The following is a 23,560-nucleotide window of genomic DNA, read 5'->3' as shown; positions in this document are numbered from 1 at the left end:
GTAAGGATATTGAACAGGTAATTCAGTACGTGAAAGGTTATGAAAATCTAATAGCCATGGGGAATTCGAATGCGGTTGTATGGGAGGGAATAGCAGAAAGGGTTACGCGAGAATATGGTCTTGCTACTAAGAATGAGAGGGGAAAAAGACTAACTGATTTCTGCATTAAATTTCAGCTAGTAATAGCGAATGCTCTATCCAAGAATCGCAAGAGTAGGAGATATACTTGGAAAAGGCCGGGAAATACGGGGAGATTTCAGATAGATTACGTCATGGTCAGGAAGAGATTCCGAAATCAGATATTGGACTGTAAGGCGTACCCAGGGTTAGATATAGACTCTTATTACAATTTAGTAACGAAGAGTACACTGGAAAGGAGAATTGCCCGGAAAAATCGGTGTAGAAAGAGGTGGGGTACTGAAACACTGAGGAATGATGAGACGCGTTTGAAGTTCGCTAAAGATGTGGATACTGCGACAAGGTACACCAAAGTAGACAGTTCAGTTGAAGAGGAATCGACATCTCTAGAAAGTACACTCACAGATGTTGGACAGTCAAAGATAGATACTAAGAAGGTAACTGCGAAGAGACCTTGGGTAACAGAAGAAATACTTCAATTGATCGTCGAAAGAAGGAAGCAGCGAAATGTTCGCGGAAAGACAGTAAATCAGCAACATAAATCCATTAGTTTTGAGATGAATAGCAAGTGCAGCCAAGGGAAGGCTAGATGTCTGCAGGCAAGACGTGAAGAAACGAAAAAGAAATTCTCGTCGCGAGGACTGACTCAGCATATAGGAAAGTCAAAATAACCTTCGATAAAATTAAAACCAAGGATGGTAACATTAATTATCACAGCTCTACAAAATAAATTTTTTTTTTCGTTGCCAGGGAAGTTTGAACGAAAATGGGATATTGTTATGATACTCATTCCGAGTATATTTGTACTTTTTCCAAATTGGCTCTGGTTTTTGAGATATAGGTTATTTGTGGAAATGAGAGTTTCATGTGGATAATATCGACTGCAGGGTCCATATATGGTGTAATGTATTTGCTAACTGTTTTTTAATTAGTGATATTGTACTATCTTTATTAAACAATTGTGCTCAGGGAGTGCATCTGTGTGGTTGAGAATTACATCATGCAAACATCACACTGTCAGCATGTGTTCAGTCCTGTTGTGCGGTGCGTGTGTTGAAGATATTGAGGGTTGTGCAGATTTGAATTCGGCGGTACTCGACATTCATTTGTTGGCCGAGGTAATCCCCGCAACAGCCGATAGGTAGCGTTCAGTGTAAACAAGAAAAATGGCGATGGTCGAAAGTCACACACATGTGCAGTGCAGCTTCAAGGAGATAGAACCTTTTCATCGCAACGTAGCAAATAAGAGGTGAGTATTCATTTCACACAAAACAATTAATGATGTTTGTTGGATGTGATTGACATGCAAATACAAGAAAGTTCTGCATAATATGTAGTATTTGTGCAATTTTGTTTTAGGAAAACATGAGTTCTTCACGCCGTCTTTGCGTGAACCATCCAGATGAGTTCTGCTACATTTGTGGTGAATACGTTCTTCAAAAGAACAGGAAGAATATCACTCCTTTTGTGAAGGAAGCGTATCTGGCATATTTCGGAATTAAACTTGGAGATCAAGACAAGGCGTGGGCACCCCATAAAGTTTGTAAATGCTGTGTGGAATGCTTATGGCAGTGGACAAAACTAAAAAGGAAAAGCTTAAACTTTGGAGTGCCTATGGTATGGCGAGAGCAGAAGAACCATACAGATGATTGCTATTTTTGCATTGTTAATGTGAAAGGTTTTAATAGGTTCAAAAAACGAAAGTGGGAATATCCCGATTTGGAGTCAGCAAGAAGACCGGTGGTGCACAGCAACGATGTTCCTGTACCAACCTTCACAACATTACCCACGCTAACATCATCAGATGACGATGCGCACGGCGAGGAATGTACAAGTAGTGGTTCGGAATACGAAGGACGTGAGACACAACCCCAGCAGTTCGACCAGAAGGAGCTCAGTGACTTGATACGAGAACTCAATCTTTCAAAGCAAGCATCAGAACTCTTAGCATCCAGGCTTAAGGAAAAGAACTGTCTTCATCCAAGTGTTAAAATAACAGCTTACCGGACGAGAGAAGAAAACCTTCTTCCATACTTCAACCAAGAAGAGGTTACAGTGTATTGCAGCAATATACCTGGACTTTTACTTGAATTGGGGCTGCCGGAATATAGACCAGAGGACTGGCGTCTCTTCATAGACAGTTCCACTAGAAGTTTAAAATGTGTTCTCCTACACAATGGCAATCGTTACGCATCTATTCCAATTGCCCACTCAACAAAACTTTGTGAAGCATATGCTAACATCAAGATGGTTCTGCAGAAAATTCAGTATATGCAGCACCAGTGGTTGATTTGTGTTGATTTGAAAATGGTGAACTTCTTGCTTCGACAACAAAGTGGATACACAAAGCACCCATGTTTTATCTGCATGTGGGATAGTAGGGCAAAGCACGAACATTGGAAGTAGAAAACATGGCCTCCAAGGGAACATATGGCTGTTGGTGAAGCAAACATCATTAATGAACCTCTGGTTAGTAGGGACAAGATTGTTCTTCCACCATTACATATTAAGTTAGGACTAATGAAGCAATTCACCAAAGCTTTAGACAGAAATGGTAATTGCTTCACATACATCTGCAATACGTTCCCTGGACTCAGTAGTGAAAAACTTAAGGCAGGAATATTTGATGGTCCTCAAATTCGCAGGCTCATCAACGATACCAATTTTACAAGTGTCATGACTGTCACTGAAGCATCGGCCTGGAACAGTTTTGTCGCTGTTGTAAAATGTTTTTTGGGCAATCATAAAGCTCCCAATTACGAGGAACTGGTCAAAAACATGCTCACTAACTTTCAAAACTTAGGAGCTAACATGAGCATAAAATTGCACTTCCTTCACAGCCACTTGGATCGATTTCCTCGTAATCTAGGTGATTTCAGTGAGGAACAAGGAGAGCGGTTCCATCAAGATATGAAAGGAATAGAGGAAAGATATAAAGGAAGATGGGACAGGCATATGATGGCAGATTATTGCTGGAATCTGCAACGTGACTGTTCTGAAGAGACCTATAAAAGGAAAGCGTGCAGGAAGCGGTTCGTCATGGACGGAAAATGGTATACTTATAGAGAAACTTTTCAATTATGTTTTATACGTGGACAAATGCCTATCAGGTTTTCATAGAAGCTATTTATAAAGATTATTTTCTTTTTTCATTGTAGTTTGTAGCGCTCGAGTTCAGTATTAGCAATTTTTTCTAATTTTTTGAATAAATCATGCATTATCTCAAAAACTAGAGCCAAACTGCATAAATGGTTGCTATATTCGTCCTCAGCACCACTAACCCATCCTAAAGCCACTCAAATATCCTTGGCAAGAAAATGAGTGTTGACCAGTGATGTGATAAGTGAACGCAGAGGAGAGAGTGGATAGGTCGAAAAAGTACATTGAAGACGTCCATGAGGGGGAGAACTTGTCCAATAACGTGATATAAAAAACTGGAGTCGATATGAAAGACATAGAGGATTCAGTATTAGAGTCAGAATTTAAAAGTGCTCTGGAAGACTTGAGACCAAATAAGGCAGAAGGGATAGACAACATTCCATCGGAACTTCTGAAATCGTTGGGAGAGGTGGCAACAAAATGGCTGTTGAAGCTGATATGTAAAATCTAAGTGACTAGCGTCGTACTATCAGACTTTCGGAAAAAATACCAACCACACAATTTCGTAGACAGCAAGAGCATATAAGTGAGAGAACTATCGTACAATCAGTTTAACATCTCATGCATCCAGGCAGCTGACAAGGATAATATACAGAAGAACGGAAAAGAAACTGAGTATGTGTTGGAGGACGATCAGTTTGGCTTTAGCGAAAGTAAAGTCGCCAGAGAGGATATTCTGACGTTGCAGTAGATAATAGAAGCAGGACTGAAGAAAAATCAGGACACGTTCATTGGATATTTCGACCTACAAAAAGCGTTCGATAATGTAAAATAATGCAAGATGGGCCAAATTCTGAGAAAAATAGAATCAAGCTATAGGGAAAGAAGGGTAATATACAATATGTTCACCAAACAAGAGGGAACAGTAAGAATGAAAGGCTAAAAGAAAAGTGTTCGGATTAAAAACGGTTAAAGACAGGGATGATGACTTTAACCGCTGCTGTTCAATTTGTACATCGAAGAAGCAGTGACGGGAATAGAAGAAAGGTTCTAGGGTGGGGTTAAAATTCAGGGTGAAAAGATACAAGTGATAAGATATGCTGATGAAAATGAGGAAGAATTACAGGATATGCTGAATGGAATGAAAAGCCTAATACAGTACAGTATATGCACTGAGAATAATTCGAACAAGACAAAGTAATGACAAGTAGTAGAAATGAGAACAGCGAGAAACGTAACAACAGCTTTGGTGATCATGAAGTAGATGAAGTTAAAGAACTCTGCTATCTTGCAGCAAAATAGTCCAGATGGAAGGAGCAAGGACAACATAAAAAGCGGATTAATACTGGTAAAAAGGACATTCCTGGCCAAGATAAGTCTCCTAGTATCAAATATGGGCCTTAATGTGCGTAAGAAATTACTAAGAATGTATGTTTGGAGCCCACCATTGTAAGGGAGTGAAACATAGGCTGTGGGAAAACCGGAGCAGAAGAGAACTGAAGCATTTGAAATGTGGTACTATAGAAAAATGTTGAAAATTTGGTGGACTGATAATGTAAGCAATGGGGAGGTCTCGGAGAACCGGTGAGGAAAGGGATACATGGAAAACACTGACGAGAAGAAGAGACAGGATGGTAGTACATCTATTAAGATATCAGGGAATAGCTTCCGTGGTAGTAAATGGAGCTGTAGAGCGTAAAAACTGTAGGGGAAAACAGAGATTGGAATACATCCAACAAATAACTGAGGACGTAAGGTGGTACGCGGAGGTGAAGAATTCAGGGAACGAGAGGAATTCGAGACGGGCTGCATCAAACCAATCAGAAGACTAACGACTGAAAAAATAAATAAATAAAAATCATTACGAATGCAATACAGCAACGTTTCTTCTCGTCAGAGCTTGCACATACTGGTATGTCTATCGTGATGCAGTATGCAGTACCGGGGAGAAGACGACGTGGTGCCATTCCTGTTGTCTTTAGAACACCATTGTCGACGCACGTCTCTCTGCTGACGCGTCAGAAGAATCTGCAACAATTGTCGCCATGGTGATGGCACTTTGCGCTTCAGACGACGACCCACTGTCTGTATGGATAATTATCTTGCTTCAAACAAGTCCGTTTACTGACTCAAGGTGTATGGGATGCACAATCGAGAAACCAATACGGGCATGTGTGTGCTCTGGGGCGCCAGTCACGTTTGCCGTTGAGGTCGTGCATGGCGTTGAGGGAGGGAGGGGAGGGCCTCCTTACTCGATACACTTCATATTCGCATGACAGTCGTGGAATCCCAGCAATCAACATTCAAATGAGATTTCTGAGTGAGAAATCTGGTGCATGGTCTTTCCTTATATACAGAATATAGATGGCGTTACTTAAACCTATTTTGTGCGCTGAAAAGCTAGTCACATCCATACAAAAGCATGCAATAATCTTAACTCTTTCAACCCTCTGGCTATATTCCACTATATAACTGAATATTGTTATTTTGCATGAGTTAACGGCCTTACAGCAGTAGTAACACCGGTTCCCGTCATTTCAAACATTAACACTAAAAAGCTTTTTTATTCAAACAAATGTCACATATAATTACAAACTATGTAGGAAAGCTAATCCAACGGCAATAGAGAGTTTTTTAAACCTCGTTAAGGAACAAGAGTGGCAGGATGTTTATAGTGCCGATAACATAGATGACAAATATAATTCTTTCCTTAACACATTTCTCATGCTCTTTGACAGTTGCTTTCTAATAGAACGTTCTGAACGGGATACTGGCAGTAAAATGCATCCTGGGTGGCTGACTAGTGGGATAAGGATATCATGTTAAACAAAGCGAGAATTTTATCAAAAGTAGTCACAATCAAGCTGCAGTAGCCCATAAAAAAAAGTATTGTAAGATGCTTAGAAATATTATTAGGAAGGCAAAGAGTAAGTGGTACGCAAATAGAACAGCTAATTCGCAGGATAAAATTAAAACCATACGGTCAGTTGTGAAGGAAGTGTCGCGTCAGCAGCACAAGGTCGACGATATAAAGTCACCTTCGTAGTAAAAATATTTCTGTTACTGATAAGTCACATATATGTACAGTATTTAACAATCATTTTCTGAGCATTGCTGGTGAATTAAATAAAAACTTAGTTTCTACAGGAAATCATACAACTTTCTTGGCAAATGCCTTACCGAGATTGATGTCTGAAATACTCCTCTGTGATACAGACAAGAGGTAGATTGAGTCAATAATTAAATTACTGAAGACTAAGGACTCTCATGGTTATGATGAAGTGCCTAGTAGATTATTAAAGTACTGTACTGCACATGTTAGCCCTGTACTTAGCCATATTTGCAATTTTTCCTTTAGAAATGGTCGATTTCCTGAGCGGTTAAAGTACTCAGTAGTAAAGCCGCTTTATAAAATGGGAGAAAGGGATAGTGTTGATAATTTAGACCTATTTCTATCTCATCAGTGTTTGGTGAAGTTATTGAAAAGGCTGTGAATGTAAGGGTAATTGATCATTTTATATCACATAATTTGCTATCAGATGTACAGTTCGGCTTTAGAAGTAGCTTAACAACTGAAAATGCTATGTTCTCTTTTCTCTGTGAAGTATAGGATGGATTAAACAAAAGGTTTCGAAGGCTAGGCATATTTTTTGATTTGACTAAGGCGTTCCATTGTGTTGGTCACAAAATATTGCGCCAGAAGTTGGACCATTACGGAAGAGAGGGAGCAGCTTGCAACTGGTTCACTTCATACTTTAACAACAGACAGCAAAACGTCATTATCCATGCATGGTGTTGAGAATGGCTGTGATGTAGCATCTGAGTGGAGTACTATCAAATGGGGGAGGGGGGGGGTGTTGGGGCCACTCCTGTTCCTTATTTATATAAATGGTATGCCATCTAGTACTATGGGCAATTCTAAAATTTTCCTACCTGCTGATGAAACTTGCTTGGTAGTAAAGGATGTTGTGTGCAACATTGGCTGTGTTTCAAATAGTGCAGTTCAAAACATAAGTACATGGCTTGTAGAAAATAAACTAACGCTAAATCACAGTAAGACTCAGTTTCTACAGTTTCTAACACACAATTAAACAAAACTCGACGTTGTAATTTCACAGAATGGGCATATGATTTGTGAAACTGAACAGTTCAAATTTCTAGGTGTTCAGATAGACAGTAAACTGTCGTGGAAAGCCCACATATAGCATCTTGTTCAAAGACTTAATGCTGCCATTTTTGCTATCTGAACGGTATCTGAAGTAAGTGATAGTTCGACACGAAAAGTAATCTGCTTATTTTCATTCACTTAAAACTTACAGTATCATATTTTGGGATAACTCTTCCTATTCTAAAAGGATATTTTTGGCTCAGAAACGGGCAGTTCGGCTGATAAGTGGTGTAAGTTCACAAACCTCTAGTCGACCCCTTTTCACTAGTGTGGGCATTTTGACATTGTTCTCTCAATATATGTATTGTTTACTATCGTTTCATGTTAACAATATTTCCGAGAATTAGCAGCTTTTACTCAGTTAATACTAGGCAGAAATCCAATCTGCATCTGGATCGCACTTCCTTATTTCTTGTGCAGAAAGATGTGCAGTATACTGCTGCATCCATTTTCAGTAAGCTACCACCACAAGAATTCAAATATCTTAGCAATAATCCACGCGCTTTCAAATCGAAACTAAAGAGTTTCCTCATTGGTCACTCCTTCTATTCTTTTGAGGAGTTCCTTGAAAAATTAAGCTGATTCTTATGTTATATTGTTGATTGCGATTACTTAAACTTATGGCTTGACATTTTTGGGTTCATGAACATTTTATTTTATCTGTTATTACTTTTGTGTTGTAATTTCACGTACTGACACATTCCATGACCTCGGAATTTGCTCCTCAGTTTGGTCCTACGGAACTAGACGCGTAAATAAATAAATAAATCACCAAAGTTAAGCGCTGTCGGACTTGGTTAGCACTAGGAAGGGTCACTGTCAGGGTCTGCCGAGTGCTGTTGGCAAGCGGGCTGCACTCAAGGCCAATTGAAGAACTATATGACTGAGAAGTAGCGGCGCCGCTCACGAAAACTGACAACGGCTGGGAGAGCTGTCTGCTGGCCACATGCCCCTCGGTATCCACGTCTGGTGACACCTGAGGGCTGACGTTGCCACGGCTGCCGGTCTGTACCGTTCGGTCTTCAAGACCTGTTCGGACTGCGTTTGTTTTTTTTATTTTGCATGATCATTACTAAATGATCATTTTACTATTTATTACAATAGCGAATATTTCGTAATTGATTATTTTAGTCCATAAAATGAAGCCAAGCGTACAAAGTATGTTTTGAAAATGGGCAAATATTTTTGTATAAATCTTGCATCTGAAATCATTATAAAAAAAAAACACCTAAAAGCATTACCACATAAAGAAAAATTTTCTTCCCTCCAGAAAAAATTCAGGGCTGAAAGGCTTAGCGCCAGTGTGGCGTTTGTTGTGCGCCGCCTTCATGGTGTAGCAGTTTAAAGACCAGCGGTGTATTCGTCATTCGCCGTGACAAGAATCCTAAAATCAAGCTTCTTACCTTTCAGCAGACGGAGAAAAGAAGTTCTACGTTCCCAGCTATGCTGTACCCACACCTACAAAGAAATACTCGACGACAACGTCGTGCTCCATCCCGGAGAAGACGGATTACTTATTCGAGGATCTCGAGAAGTGAGTACTTCGCTATTGTATGCAGTGGCGACCATTGTTCACGAAGGTCACTTTTGTAGTTTTGGGCTAGTATAACTAATGAACTTTTCTATTTCCGAGCTCAGCAAATATTCTTAGAGATTTAGTCATTCCAGTCTAATTTCGTACGATGCATGTCATTCTGATATAATCGTGTAAATAAAAGTACAGAATCGACAACTTATCGAATCACCCTACGTTCGTAAGTCATTACATATTTTAACACTGTGAGGCCTGTGCTGTGGCGGGAAAACGCGAAAACACAGCACGCCTTGTCTGTTCGTGTAAGATTCCTTGTGGGCAGAGGTTTTCTATACAACGCTTCTGACTGCGTCTGGCTCACAATTTGACAGTCGTAGGGAAGCAGTATGGTTGAGCAGACCCATTGTGATGATACTGCCGCGTTCTGTTTGCCGTCTGGATTCTACGTCCCAATATTACGTGTGGGTTGATCATTTACAGTTTAGAGGTCAACCACAGCTAGGACGAGGTAGGCTAGGAACCGAATCTCACCAGTAGCGTTCTTTGACAGCTGTAGATGACACAGAAACCTTTCAACAGCTTTGTGAGCAAGATCCCAGTAGCGTTCTTTGACAGCTGTAGATGACACAGAAACCTTTCAACAGCTTTGTGAGCAAGATCGGCCACCAGCAACAACCCAGAGGCAGTACCATTATGCTGCATATGTGACAGGAGACGTCCAACTGCCGCAGCATTTGCTCTGCGCTCTGAATGGCACATCTCCCGTGAGGCTGTGCGTCGTTGGGTTCGAGAGGTTGCTCGGTGACGTGCCAGATGCGTATACGTCACACAAAAGCACCTCGTGACACGATAAGTCAGGTGCCTTGCCTGCTGTAATTCGACATAGGAACCTCAGTGTAGCCCATCTATTTCTATGATGCATATTGAGGCACATACGCTAAAATGGACCTATGTGGGAACACCAGTGTTCCTCTTGGGGGGGGGGGGGGGGGGAGGCACCGTGTCAGAAGCGTACATGACAATAGATATTTCCTAGGGGTACTACTACTGCTTGACAGTTGGTGAGAACAGAGGCATTGTTGGACAGGAATAATCACAGTTAATGATGGAGGACATGGAACACCGTACATATGCTAGAGAGATATACGTATACGGAAAAATTGTAGGTTTCACCACTCGAGAAAGCAGGATAACAGACATAAATAACGTTCGTATTTGACGCAGATGAGACTCCAAACACAAAGGTCGATATTGGACTCTCAGCAAGGGGGCGGTTTTCAGTTCTTGTACGATTCGTGGAGAGAGTGTTCGTTGAGAAACACGTCTGTGACGAGCATCCCAGGCTTGCTCTGTAGGGTTTAGTTCCGTTGAGTAAGCAGGCCAGTCCATATACTCAATATCTTCACTTTACCGGGTATCTGACATCTTAGTGGTCCTGTGTGGGAGCGCGTTGTCGTCCGTAAATAGAAAGTCGGTACTTACTGCACCTCTAAGCAGACTGACACGTTCCTGAATAGTCTCCGTGCAATACCGTTGTGCAGTAAGGGTACCTCGTACAAAGATATGCAGTAGTAATTGGTCATTGTGCGAAATGCCTCCCCCCCCCCCCCCCATCATAAAGCCTGCGGCATATTGATGAACTTCTTCAACATTTTATGGTTTGCAGCGACTTCCCTCCCTTTCCACCCTAACTGGTAGCCAGAATCACTTGTTACATTGAAGAAGGATACGTCAGAGAATACCCTCTGAACCATTGTTGCTGACACCAACCAACGTGCTCCGTACACGGACTAAACATTCCACGCTGATTTAGCAGCTGCAATAGGATTATGGCAGAAACACGTGTACCGGTAGTACTTATAATGATCAGTCTAGGAGTGAGATAACTGTCTATATCCGCCACTAGGACTACGTATCGCTCTTCTTGCAGTATGATGATCCATTTACAACCAATCGGATTATTTTCGCATAGCGTTTCCAGCTTCACCGGCCTTTCTTAACTGCGAGATAGTTTTGGTCACACCCACTACGGTGACCACTGTGCCCCGGCTTCGAGCCATCTAACTACTCGGCTACGATCGTAAGCACTCAAATGATGTCATGCAGACATGTTGCCATACCACACGCAATGTCGCACTAATCGGTTCCGCAACAACCTTCGTCAGATACCATATTGCATGATCTGTCGAATGCATTCAGGGCGTTTGTGGACAGGCTTCACTGTAGTTAACATGGCCCGTACTCTACATTTCGGCGACGCGGGGTAGCCGCACGGTCTAGGGCGTCTTTCACGCTCCGCGCGGCTCGCCCCGTCGGAGGTTCGAGTCCTGCCTCGGGCATGGATGTGTGTGTTGTCCTTAGCCTAAAATAGTTTAATTTAGATTAAGTTGTGTGTAAGCCTAGGGACCGCTGACCTTAGCAGTTTGGTCCCATAGGAACTTACCACAAATTTCCAAAAATAACAACTGTAAAACAGGCTGTAATGTAAAATATGGACAATAAACTGGTTTTCGACGCAGAGCTAGTGTGTGTGTGTGTGTATGCGCATGACTGTGGAGGTTCTGTTTGTGTGTGTGTGTGTGTGTGTGTGTGTGTGTGTGTGTGAGTGAGTGAGTGAGTGAGAGAGAGAGAGAGAGAGAGATAATGATGACGATGTTTGGTCATCAGCACGCGTACAAAGTCCCAGCTTTTACACAGTCCAATTTTTGCACTGTCCAATCTAGCCACTCTCACAAACAATGATGATGAAATGATGAGGACAACACAAACATCCAGTCCCCGGGCAGAGAATATCCACAACCCGGCCCGGAATCGAATCCGGGACCCCAAGATCCAGCGGCAGCAACGCTAGCCACTAGACCACGAGCTGCTGAAAAGAGAGAGAGAGAGGGGGGGGAGGAAAGGATTTTTTTGGGGGGGGGGGACGGAAGTTTTGGAAATATAGTGTTTCTGTAAAGGAAACCGCATACAAGACGCTAGTGCGATCGGTTCTAGAGTATTATTGGAGTGTTTGGAGTTCCTGTCAAGTAATTATGACAACAGAAATCTACGCATTCAGAGACATACCGCCTGGTTAGCAATAGGTCGTTACAGCCTGTACAAGAGTGTAACAGAAACACTTAGGGAACTTAATGAGAATCCGTGGAAAAAAGTCGACGTAGTTTCCACGAAACTTGGTTGGCTATATTTAGAGAACGTGAATTCGAAGAAGACTGTGCGTCCTAATTCTGCCACCAACTTACATCTCGTGCAGGTATTATAATAATAAGATAAGAGAGGCTATGGAACGTACAGAGACATACAGTCATTTTCCCTCCACTCAGTACGTGAATGGAATAGGAAACATGATTAATGATATTGGTGCGACGTACCCTCCGCCTGGCACTGCATAATGGCTTGTGGAGTCTGCGTGTGGATGTGGAAGAGTGTGTACATGCATATGTGTATGTACATGTGTGTATGTAGGCCGTCTACATGAGGAGTGTTACATGTAGGCTCATAACGACCAAGTATCCACTTGAAACTCCCAGAGAGATTAAAACTGTGCGACGGGCTGGGACCTTTATCTTTTGCGGACAAATGCTCTACCATCGGAGCTATGCAAGGTGACTTACGACCCTCCCTCACCGTTATACTTCCGCCGGTACCTCATCTTCAACAACCCAGCTTGGAGTTGCGGTTCTGCACACAGCCTGAACCTACCAGGAAGTTTCTGATCAGCTCACACTCAGCCGCAGAGTTCTGGAGGCAACCACGGTTGTGAGACCCGCATTGCTGCCAGTGGAGTTGTCCCCCTCGTTGAGACACTGGCGCACGCTCGGACCTGCCCGCAGGTCGTGGTGGCTGTCGCTGCTGCGCCGCTGCCACCAGCCCGAGGCGCCGCCGTCGTGGCAGCCCGGCTTCTGGCCGCGCCTCTGCCCGCCGCCGCTCTGCCCCTCCTACCGGAGGGTGGCGCGCCTGCTCGCGCTCGCCATCATCCTGCTGCTCTGCTGGGCCGTCGCCTTCACCGTCATAGGCCGCGACGCCGCTCCAGGTAACCCGCTACCCGATAAGGCGTAATACTGTGTGCCACTACTGAGTGATGTTGTAGCAAGGTGCTCTTGGTTCAAATGGCTCTGAGCACTATGGGACTTAACATCTATGGTCATCAGTCCCCTAGAACTTAGAACTACCTAAACCTAACTAACCTAAGGACAGCACACAACACCCAGCCATCACGAGGCAGAGAAAATCCCTGACCCCGCCAGGAATCCAACCCGGGAACCCGGGCGTGGGAAGCGAGAACGCTACCGCACGACCACGAGATGCGGGCAAGGTGCTCTTGCACACAACCTAAGCTTAGGTACAGGACATCTTGGACTTTATTCACACAGGGGTCGAAGTTGAGTGACCAAACGTCAATTTCCTAAGACAGTACGACACAGTTCTCACAAAAAAATTAAAAAATCGCAAAAATTTATTTTCAAGATTACAATACTTCCAAGTGCTATTAGGGTATTTATGAAACACTTGTAAGTTACACTACTGGCAATTAAAATTGCTACACCACGCAGATGACGTGCTACAGACGCGAAATTTAACCGTCAGGAAGAAGATGCTGTGATATGCAAATGATCAGCTTTCCAGACCATTCACACAAGGTTGGCGCCGGTGGCGACACCTACAACGTGCTGACGTGAGGAAAGTTTCCAACCGATTTCTCATACACAAACAGCAGTTGACCGGCGTTGACTGGTGAAACGTTGTTGTGATGCCTCGTGTAAGGAGGAGAAATGCGTACCATCACGTTTACGACTTTGATAAAGGTCGGATTGTAGCCTATTGCGATTGCGGTTTATCGTATCGCGACATTGCTGGTCGCGTTGGTCGAGATCCACTGACTGTTAGAAGAATATGTAATAGGTGGGCTCAGGACGGTAATACGGAAAGGCGTGCTGGAACCCAACGGCCTCGTATCACTAGCAGTCGAGATGACAGGCATCTTATCCGCATGGCTGTAACGGATCGTGCAGCCACGTCTCGATTACTGAGTCAATAGATGGGGACGTTTGCGCGACAACAACCATCTGCAGGAACAGTTCGACGACGTTTGCAGCAGCATGGACTATCAGCTCGGAGACCATGGCTGCGGTTACCCTTGACGCCGCATCACAGACAGCGATGGTGTACTCAACGACGAACCTGGGTGCACGAATGGCAAAACGCCATTTTTTCGGACGAATCCAGGTTCTGTTTACAGCATCATGATGATAGCATCAGTGTTTGGCGACATCGCGGTGAACGCACATTGGAAGTGTGTATTCGTCATCGCCATACTGACGTATCACCCGGCCTGATGGTATGGGGTGCCATTGGTTACACGTGTCGGTCACCTCTTCCTCGCATTGACGGCACTTTGAACAGTGGACGATACATTTCAGATGTGTTACGATCCTTCATTCGATCCCTACGAACCCTACATTTCAGCAGGATAATGCACGACCGCATGTTGCAGGTCCTGTACGGGCCTTTCTGGATACAGAAAATGTTCGACTGCTGCCCTGGCCAGCACATTCTCTAGATCTCTAACCAATTGAAAACATCTGGTCAATGGTGGCCGAGCAACTGGGTCGTCATAATACGCCAGTCACTACTCTTGATGAGGTGTGGTATCGTGTTGAAGCTGCATGGGCAGCTGTACCTGTACACGCCATCCAAGCTCTGTTTGACTCAATGCCCAGACGTATCAAGGCCGTTATTACGGCCAGAGGTGGTTGTTCTGGGTACTGATTTCTGAGGATCTATGCACCCAAACTGCGTGAAAAGGTAATCACATGTCAGTTCTAGTATAATACACTCCTGGAAATTGAAATAAGAACACCGTGAATTCATTGTCCCAGGAAGGGGAAACTTTATTGACACATTCCTGGGGTCAGATACATCACATGATCACACTGACAGAACCACAGGCACATAGACACAGGCAACAGAGCATGCACAATGTCGGCACTAGTACAGTGTATATCCACCTTACGCAGCAATGCAGGCTGCTATTCTCCCATGGAGACGATCGTAGAGATGCTGGATGTAGTCCTGTGGAACGGCTTGCCATGCCATTTCCACCTGGCGCCTCAGTTGGACCAGCGTTCGTGCTGGACGCGCAGACCGCGTGAGACGACGCTTCATCCAGTCCCAAACATGCTCAATGGGGGACAGATCCGGAGATCTTGCTGGCCAGGGTAGTTGACGTACACCTTCTAGAGCACGTTGGGTGGCACGGGATACATGCGGACGTGCATTGTCCTGTTGGAACAGCAAGTTCCCTTGCCGGTCTAGGAATGGTAGAACGATGGGTTCGATGACGATTTGGATGTACCGTGCACTATTCAGTGTCCCCTCGACGATCACCAGTGGTGTACGGCCAGTGTAGGAGATCGCTCCCCACACCATGATGCCGGGTGTTGGCCCTGTGTGCCTCGGTCGTATGCAGTCCTGATTGTGGCACTCACCTGCACGGCGCCAAACACGCATACGACCATCATTGGCACCAAGGCAGAAGCGACTCTCATCGCTGAAGACGACACGTCTCCATTCGTCCCTCCATTCACGCCTGTCGCGACACCACTGGAGGCGGGCTGCACGATGTTGGGACGTGAGCGGAAGACGGCCTAACGGTGTGCGGGACCGTAGCCCAGCTTCATGGAGACGGTTGCGAATGGTCCTCGCCGATACCCCAGGAGCAACAGTGTCCCTAATTTGCTGGGAAGTGGCGGTGCGGTCCCCTACGGCACTGCGTAGGATCCTACAGTCTTGGCGTGCATCCGTGCGTCGCTGCGGTCCGGTCCCAGGTCGACGGGCACGTGCACCTTCCGCCGACCACTGGCGACAACATCGATGTACTGTGGAGACCTCACGCCCCACGTGTTGAGCAATTCGGCGGTACGTCCACCCGGCCTCCCGCATGCCCACTATACGCCCTCGCTCAAAGTCCGTCAACTGCACATACGGTTCACGTCCACGCTGTCGCGGCATGCTACCAGTGTTAAAGACTGCGATGGAGCTCCGTATGCCACGGCAAACTGGCTGACACTGACGGCGGCGGTGCACAAATGCTGCGCAGCTAGCGCCATTCGACGGCCAACACCGCGGTTCCTGGTGTGTCCGCTGTGCCGTGCGTGTGATCATTGCTTGTACAGCCCTCTCGCAGTGTCCGGAGCAAGTATGGTGGGTCTGACACACCGGTGTCAATGTGTTCTTTTTTCCATTTCCAGGAGTGTATATTTGTCCAATGTATACCCATTTATCATCTGCATTTCTTCTTGGTGTAGCAATTTTAATGGCCAATAGTATATTAACATACTTGTTGGAAAAATAACTTAAAATCACTTCTTCTTCGCCATTTCCCCCTGCGAGTTAGCCGTGGTACAACGTAAACGTAAACTCCATATACAGGCCGTGGCGGACCCAGAGGTACCAACCCACAGTCGTTTCGTTCTCCACCAGTGACGTCACTGGATATGGTACTGAGGGGCGTGCGGTCCCTACACTCCTCTGCCGACTGTTATGTTTTCTGCAGTCGCTACCACTCGGGCAAGTAGCTCCCCAATCGGCATCACGAGGCCGTGTATACCCCAAGGAAATATCCGTGGCAGCACGGAAAATCGAACCTGCATCCTCACTATGAAAGTCAGCAACGCTGACCACTCAGCCGTGGAGGCAGCCATTTGCGAACAAACAGGAATGCCAATTAACAATTATTTACTAATAATTTTAATACAAATAGCATCTTTTATTTTTTATTCCGTATCACATGAAAATAAATTAAAATTTGATGCATGTGAAATTCCTTATTGTTACGTGAAAAAATTGCATTCATCGATAACACTAAAAAGTATATTACTTTACATTTGGTGTTTGTTTAAGTTATTCGGAACAGTCATTTTTTGTGATGAGTAGTTAAAAATATAAAAGATTTTATTTTTATTAAAAATTATGATTCAAAATTTGTTACTTAACATTCATATTTGTTAATAAAAATGTAATTTAAAAATAAATTTTTAAAACATCGCTGTAGCGAGAATCGAACCAATGACTTTGCAGATGAGTTACACATTCAGTACTAAGGAGTCTTTTAAAACACTGCAAAAAATTTTTACTTGACTACACTCGGAAATCTTATTTTTAAGGGCAATATTTCCCAGTTAAAACAGTGTCGTACTGTATTAAGGAAATGTCCGCTGCTCTTAAGATCCTGCAGGCATAAAAAAAAATTGAAAATGACACTCCCTAAGGTCCCCTCAGGCCCGGATCTAGAAGGGGAGGGGGGGAAAGGAGGCAAACCGACCGGGGTTTCTGGTCACGGCGGCAATTTCAGGGAGCACCAAATTCATATTCATGAAGAGAAAAAAACCTTGTTTCACAAAGCGCCTAGCACCCACAGTATTTTGAACCATCGATTATCCATGTGATTTTGAAACGTTGGTTTTTGAAGATTTTTGAATACATTCTCGTTTGATTTGTGAAGTAATCATAAGTTAATTTTTGAATGCGTGGATAGTGTACGTGATGTCTCTCCCAGGGGGACTCCCGTCGCATCTAGAAATAAAAAACTTTCCCGCAGACGAAAGGGGACTGGGCTATACGAACTGAGCAGAATAAGCCCGAGCGGTGAATGCCAATCGCTGTTTGTGTATGTGGTTGATTGGGTGTGCGAATAATAAAAATTTTCATAATTACTACCGAAATCTATAGATTCAGACCACCGGAGTGGAATTAAAGGATTAACAGGAATAACAGGTAAGAAGGATTGCATATTATCTTCTCGGTGTATCCAAGAAAATGAAATTTTCGCATAAATTTTTTGCCAGATCGCTACACTACTAGCGGTCAGCTGTACAGCCGCCGGTTAAAAGCCGCTTACGTTCTATTCTCGGAGTAGCGCGGGAAACGCGTTGTTCGAAAATGTAATAACGCCTAACCGGAGAATAAACGCGGGATAACCGAACCGGTGATTGTGGCAGGGTTAGTGAAGTTAACAAGAGAATAACTTCTTACAATGGCAGGAATAGTAACAGAATTAGTGACCACAAGAGTGTTTGTTAGAACGAGAAAGGGGAAGAAACGGAAACATCATACAAATTGTATGGAAGATTATGACGATTTCAAATTTATCTGAAAATTTCGTACCACTGCTACTTTTCGATCTCATGCTCGAGAAACTGAATCATATGAATGAAATATGAAACTATTTCGTAACAAGACGTTTTGCTTGTAGTAGGCCTAATAAGCGTTTGATATTAGCACCTTATATTTTTTCGTATTATTTATGTAAATGAGGTAGATAAAAATGACCATTTTTGGCAAAGCAGTGTCTCTTCTTTGGCTGGTGTTGTAACTGCTGCAATATTAGAAAGGTCTATCTTGTTTTATCTAGCAGAGAGTGACAAAACAGACGCAATCAAATCGAGAAACCACACCAGTCTTAGCCGGCCGAAGTCGCCGAGCGGTCCTAGGCGCTACAGTCTGGAACCGCGCGACCTCAACGGTCGCAGGTTCGAATCCTGCCTCGACCATGAATGTGTGTGATGTCCTTAGGATAGTTAGGTTTAAGTAGTTCCAAGTTCTAGGGGACTGATGACCTCAGAAGTTAGGTCCCATAGTGCTCAGAGCCATTTGAACCATACCAGTCTTGAGTAATATTCGTATTAACAGCTTTTTCGGTATCAGACAACGACATTTTGACTTTTCGTGTAGGAAAACGTTTGACGAAGTTTAATGAGGTAATAGGTTCTTTCGCAGAAACGAAAGCACGCCCTGTAAATCTGTAGCAAGATTAGAGAGAAAAAAATACTGGGACCTAAGGATTGAAGAAATGCGTACCGTACTGCCTTGCTTGTCTCTAGTCTTTACTGGTTTTGTGTTACCCATATTTAATTTTGTGTCACACAGAAGAGAAAGTTATTAGCTAACAGGCAGTAAAGACTGCAAATTTTATGAAAAATTCTTATTCTCTCGGACACAAATAATCCCACCCAGTATTAATTATGAGCTTTTTAAGGGGGGTAGGATGTCAAACCGGTCGACTGGGAGTAGCAGAGAAACCACAGGACATTTTAATTTCCACTGTCCTGAATATAGTTTTGATGGCTAACATTACACGATACACTCGTTTGAATTCCCAGCGCGAAATACAGTAACGTGCTATAGACGAATGCTGTGTGAAGAGGAGTGGCACTGTACTTTGGCACACTTAAGACCAAGTAATATGTCTTACATTTCCTCGATCATATATGTTTTATATATCAAAAACTTCAAAAAGATGTGCGCTACAAAACGAACATGTTTTTGAAAAATCGATTTTTTTAAATTTTTGACGTCCTATCGCAAATACTCGAGAGGGAGAGGGGCGCCACTATCAAGGTTTTGCCCCGGTTCGAAAATATCGCAGATACGGGGCTGGGTCCCCTCGATAGACTTATAGCCGGACTCCCACGTTCTTTACAGGGTAAGATTTATGAGAACATCGCTAGCAATCTCTTAAGTTACGATCTAAAAGGTGTAATAAAGAGTAAAAATACACCGTAGTCTAATTTAAATTAGTTGGTGCCTGACGCTGAAGGTCCACAGTTGCGACATTGTCACATGACTGGAGACAGCAGCCACAGCGCTCTGCTGTCCGTGGCGATAGGAAGTTTCTTCATAACCTCAGTCTCCTACATCAAACACGTATTAAGTCTGAAATTCACGTATTGTGCAGATTAATATAGTGTCTCTTAGGATGCGAAAAATCTGTTCTTAGTTTTAATTAGGGGTGAAGCTACTTAGCTTCTTGAAACAGACGAATTTTTCGGGCTCAGAAAGTGTTTCTTACTTGAGGACTGCCAGGCACACTTCTTTGCACAGCCGAATGGCAATATAGTAGGAAGCGACAGTGACAGGCTCCCATTGGTGTAACGCAGCGCAGTATCCTAGCTGCCAAATCCAATAAAACTTACAGTCGGGCTTTGGGCAACAGAGTATAGGTTTTTGACAGCATCTGCTTCAGCTTTCCGTTGTTGCGGATCCCGGGAATGGTAATTACGACTCAGTTTTAGCTCTAGTTTTCGATTATTTTATCATTATTTTGTATTGATCACGGGTTAGGCAAGACTGCCTGTACCAACACCTGTCCTTTTTCTGGCCCAAACTTTATCTGTACAGACTGTGAGTTGCCTTTCACCTCCGCGCACTAAAATATTTCAAAAAATCTTTACCGGAATGAAGCCTGTAAGTGTCTCAGATTGATGTTGGAAGCGGCGAAAAAGTGGAGGAGGAATTTTAGAAAACGTAAATTGCATATCGCGATTTGATAACCACTCTATGATGTATGTGGTAAAAAAAATCTTGGACTTATTCTGCAAATGACTGCAGATTCAGATTATACGATAAGCAAAGCTGAACAGTGTAAATTAGTAAGAAATCACGCCAAAGGCGAAACGGTGCCACATCGAAGTTGTTGCCACTCCCTCACGAGAGAAGCTGAAAAGTAGAACTTGTAACACAATAAAGATTCACATAAATATGTGATCTGGTGGACGAATAAATATACAACACGTTGTTAACTCAAAATCGGTTCCTTATATTAGAAATCATTAATAACTACAGCTCACGATGCTTGCATTCTGACGTTTGCAATAAGAAAGACAAAAGTGAACAGCCAGGTTTCTTCTAGCTGCTCTCTAAAAGGAATTTGAGAGTCATCCCTTCTTTAATTACTGAAACATTTATACATGAAATCTCTGACACGTTATCGATACATGAAATTTTTGTACACATACAAAAAAATAATTCCTGGGAAGGAGGTCTTATAAGACACTCGACTGACACTTCATCCTGGCATTTGTTATTCTGCAGCTACTCTTGAGTTTTATATGACAGCCTCGTTTGTATAGCCTGTTTTTAATACTCTCATTTACAGTGTATTCTTGCCTTGTGCAGCTGTTAACTGATCACAGGAACAGTATTTTTAGATGCTGTAATTTTATTTCATCTCTTCTTTCAGTCCAATACTCCTCACATGCATATGGCAGCATTACAACTTCCAATTCTGCATACCGTTTTAACCTTGTATCTTTACCTGATCTTTGTTTTACGTATGTACTTTTAGGCTGCGTCATCATCATCATCATCATTGTCTTGATCATCATTATCATCATTGTCAGTAACAGCAACAAACTGTCATCCACAGCTGGACAAAGGCCTCCTCTAGACTATTCCAGGCTATTGTAATACTGCTGTAGTCTGTTCACATACAAGGTGTTTCAAAAAGAATGACCTGAGTTTAAAATTCCATATTTATTGATAAAAACATACTACAAATATGCGATGCATTGAAAAACACTCATAAAACCCTAAATCTTTAGCTGTGCTCTTACAAACGCTCTATGTGTTCACCAACAGCAGCATGAAGAACATCTAGGCGATAGCTACATTAGTCACAAATGTCAGGTAATGTATCTACTTTTACGGAAGTTATTCTGTCCTGTGCGCCTTGTGGTCCTAGAAAGCATTCAGACAGAGTGTTATTGAGAAACTGACGTACGTTGAATTTTTCATTTGTGTGGCCATATTGTAACTGCCTTTCTATTCCTGATGGAGGGTATTTTCGTTCTGTCGTTGCAACTACAAGAAAATGCATGTTTTTCTTTCTTTTCACCAGACGCGTTTCGCTTTATTGAGGTAAAGGATCATCAGTGCTCTGTAATTAAAGATACTTATAATTTAATTCTTTTTTTAAGATGGAAAAACAGTTCGTTAACAATAAGTTGTTTCTTACTTACGATGATCTCCGCTTGGTTTGTCGCGTGCCAGTGTGATGGAGCTCCATTCTGTTAGTAAATGAAGTCATCAGAGTCCTTCTGAAGTTGTGGAAAAAGCGAATTCTACAGCATTTGAAGATAGTTCATTCCAGTCACTGTGTTTTCCTCAAAAGAGAAGGGACCATACACATTTTTACTAGAAATAGCACAAAAAATTCGCTTTAGGTCACTTTCTTTCGTGCTCAGTGATGTAGTGAGGGTTCTGGAGTCCCCATATGAGCACTAACTCAGTCTTTGCGAACTTCAGCACACAAAACGCCTTGTGTTGAACGGAAGCCATCTTACCTGTGACTAACTGCAAATTGAAAAGACGGATTGACTGACATCTAACGGCGATTTTTCAGGACTCCAGGCGACACTCATTCAAACACACATTTCCTTGCCGGCACTTCCCTTGTTTTGTAATTATTACCGTCGAATATCAGGTATTTGTTTTTGAAACACTCTGTATTAACAATTGAAAGGAAAACAGCCCTCGGTCACTATTTTTAACAAATTAACCTGGTTTCAACGTTGCTGGGATTGTCTTCCTCATAATTTAAAACAAAGAATGATCTATATTCTATAACATGGTCGCAGAATAATGACTAAAAACGTATGATAGGGTATAAGTTGCAAATGAGTCCGTTTTGCAACCTGCACCAAGCAAGTAACGAGCAGCCCTTGGTGGCTCGCCATCACAGTTTTCTTTATCTTAAATGTCTTTGTGACTAATGCGCTTTTGGCATATTTATTATTTTATAAGTGACATATATGTACTGTCAGTCTTTTACGATGATTCCGTACTTATACCCCGTCATACGTTTTTAGTCATTATTCTGCGACCATGTTATAGAATATAGATCACTCCTAGCAGTGTTGAAACCAGGTTAATTTGTTAAAAATAGTGACCGAGGGCTGTTTTTCTTTCAATTGTAACTATTCACGGTCTCCGAACGTGCAGCCATGTACAAAATTTTACTCTGTGTTAATCAAGTATTTGTGTGTCATCAGTGTTCCCCATTAAATTGACCAACTTTTGCCAGTAGCGACATTGCCACCAAAACCACTAGACGTACTAGTATTATAGTCTATGAAATCGATCAACAAGCGCTGCGCGAGACAGGTGCGCCCCGTAACGACGTCCTGAGTGAAGCTAAAAGAGCGGCTGTGCCTGTCGCAGGGGGCCAGCTGTTCCAGCTGGCGGTGCTGGCGCTGGCGGCGCACGTGGGCGGCTGGCTGGCGACGCTGGTGCGGCTGCCCGCGCTCGTCGGCATGCTGCTGGTGGGCATCGCCTGCCAGAACCTCGGCCTCTTCCACCTCGAGGACGCCTACGAGGAGGTCTGCTCCGTTCTCAGGTGAGCACCCGCCCGACACACACCTGCGTCCTCCAGTCACACGTCACGTGTGTAGTAGGATTCAATGGGGGACGCAGTGGAATAATTCGACGAGGTTCGCAATATTTCCTGACCGCAATGGGGAGCTATCGTGAAAGCCAGAGCCAGTTGCCGGCCGCTGTGGCCGAGTCCGGAACCGCGCTGCTGCTACGGTCGCAGGTTCGAATCCTGCCTCGGGCAAGGATGTGTGTCATGTCCTTAGGTTTAAGTAGTTCTAAGTCTAGAGGACTGATGACCTCAGATGTTAAGTCCCATAGTGCTTAGAGCCATTCGAACAGAGCCAGTTTCTGATACCTGGGGGAAGGAGGCTATTCTCCATCGTGGAGAAGATGGACCAGACTTTCTGAAATCCTAAACGGGTTCTGATCTCGGCCTAGTAGTGTGGCCTAAGGCCTTGCGACGGCAGAAG

At 43.5% G+C, this 23,560-nt stretch overlaps 1 protein-coding gene across 1 annotated transcript in view; it reads left to right on the top strand.

The window, feature by feature from the left end:
• The window catches only part of LOC124775175 (sodium/hydrogen exchanger 9B2-like), a 168,809-nt gene that overhangs the window by 47,856 nt on the left and 97,393 nt on the right, over window positions 1-23,560 (top strand). Inside the window, exons 4-6 of the mRNA XM_047250014.1 lie at window positions 8,816-8,939; window positions 12,773-12,972; window positions 22,938-23,112. Coding sequence (XP_047105970.1) covers window positions 8,816-8,939; window positions 12,773-12,972; window positions 22,938-23,112 — 499 coding nt within the window. The remainder of the gene's footprint in view (window positions 1-8,815; window positions 8,940-12,772; window positions 12,973-22,937; window positions 23,113-23,560) is intronic.

The sequence above is a fragment of the Schistocerca piceifrons genome, chromosome 2, assembly GCF_021461385.2.
Source record: "Schistocerca piceifrons isolate TAMUIC-IGC-003096 chromosome 2, iqSchPice1.1, whole genome shotgun sequence".
Taxonomy (NCBI): domain Eukaryota; kingdom Metazoa; phylum Arthropoda; class Insecta; order Orthoptera; family Acrididae; genus Schistocerca; species Schistocerca piceifrons.
The sequence above is the reverse complement of the archived record's forward strand: the minus strand, read 5'-3'. Positions and strand labels throughout refer to the sequence as shown.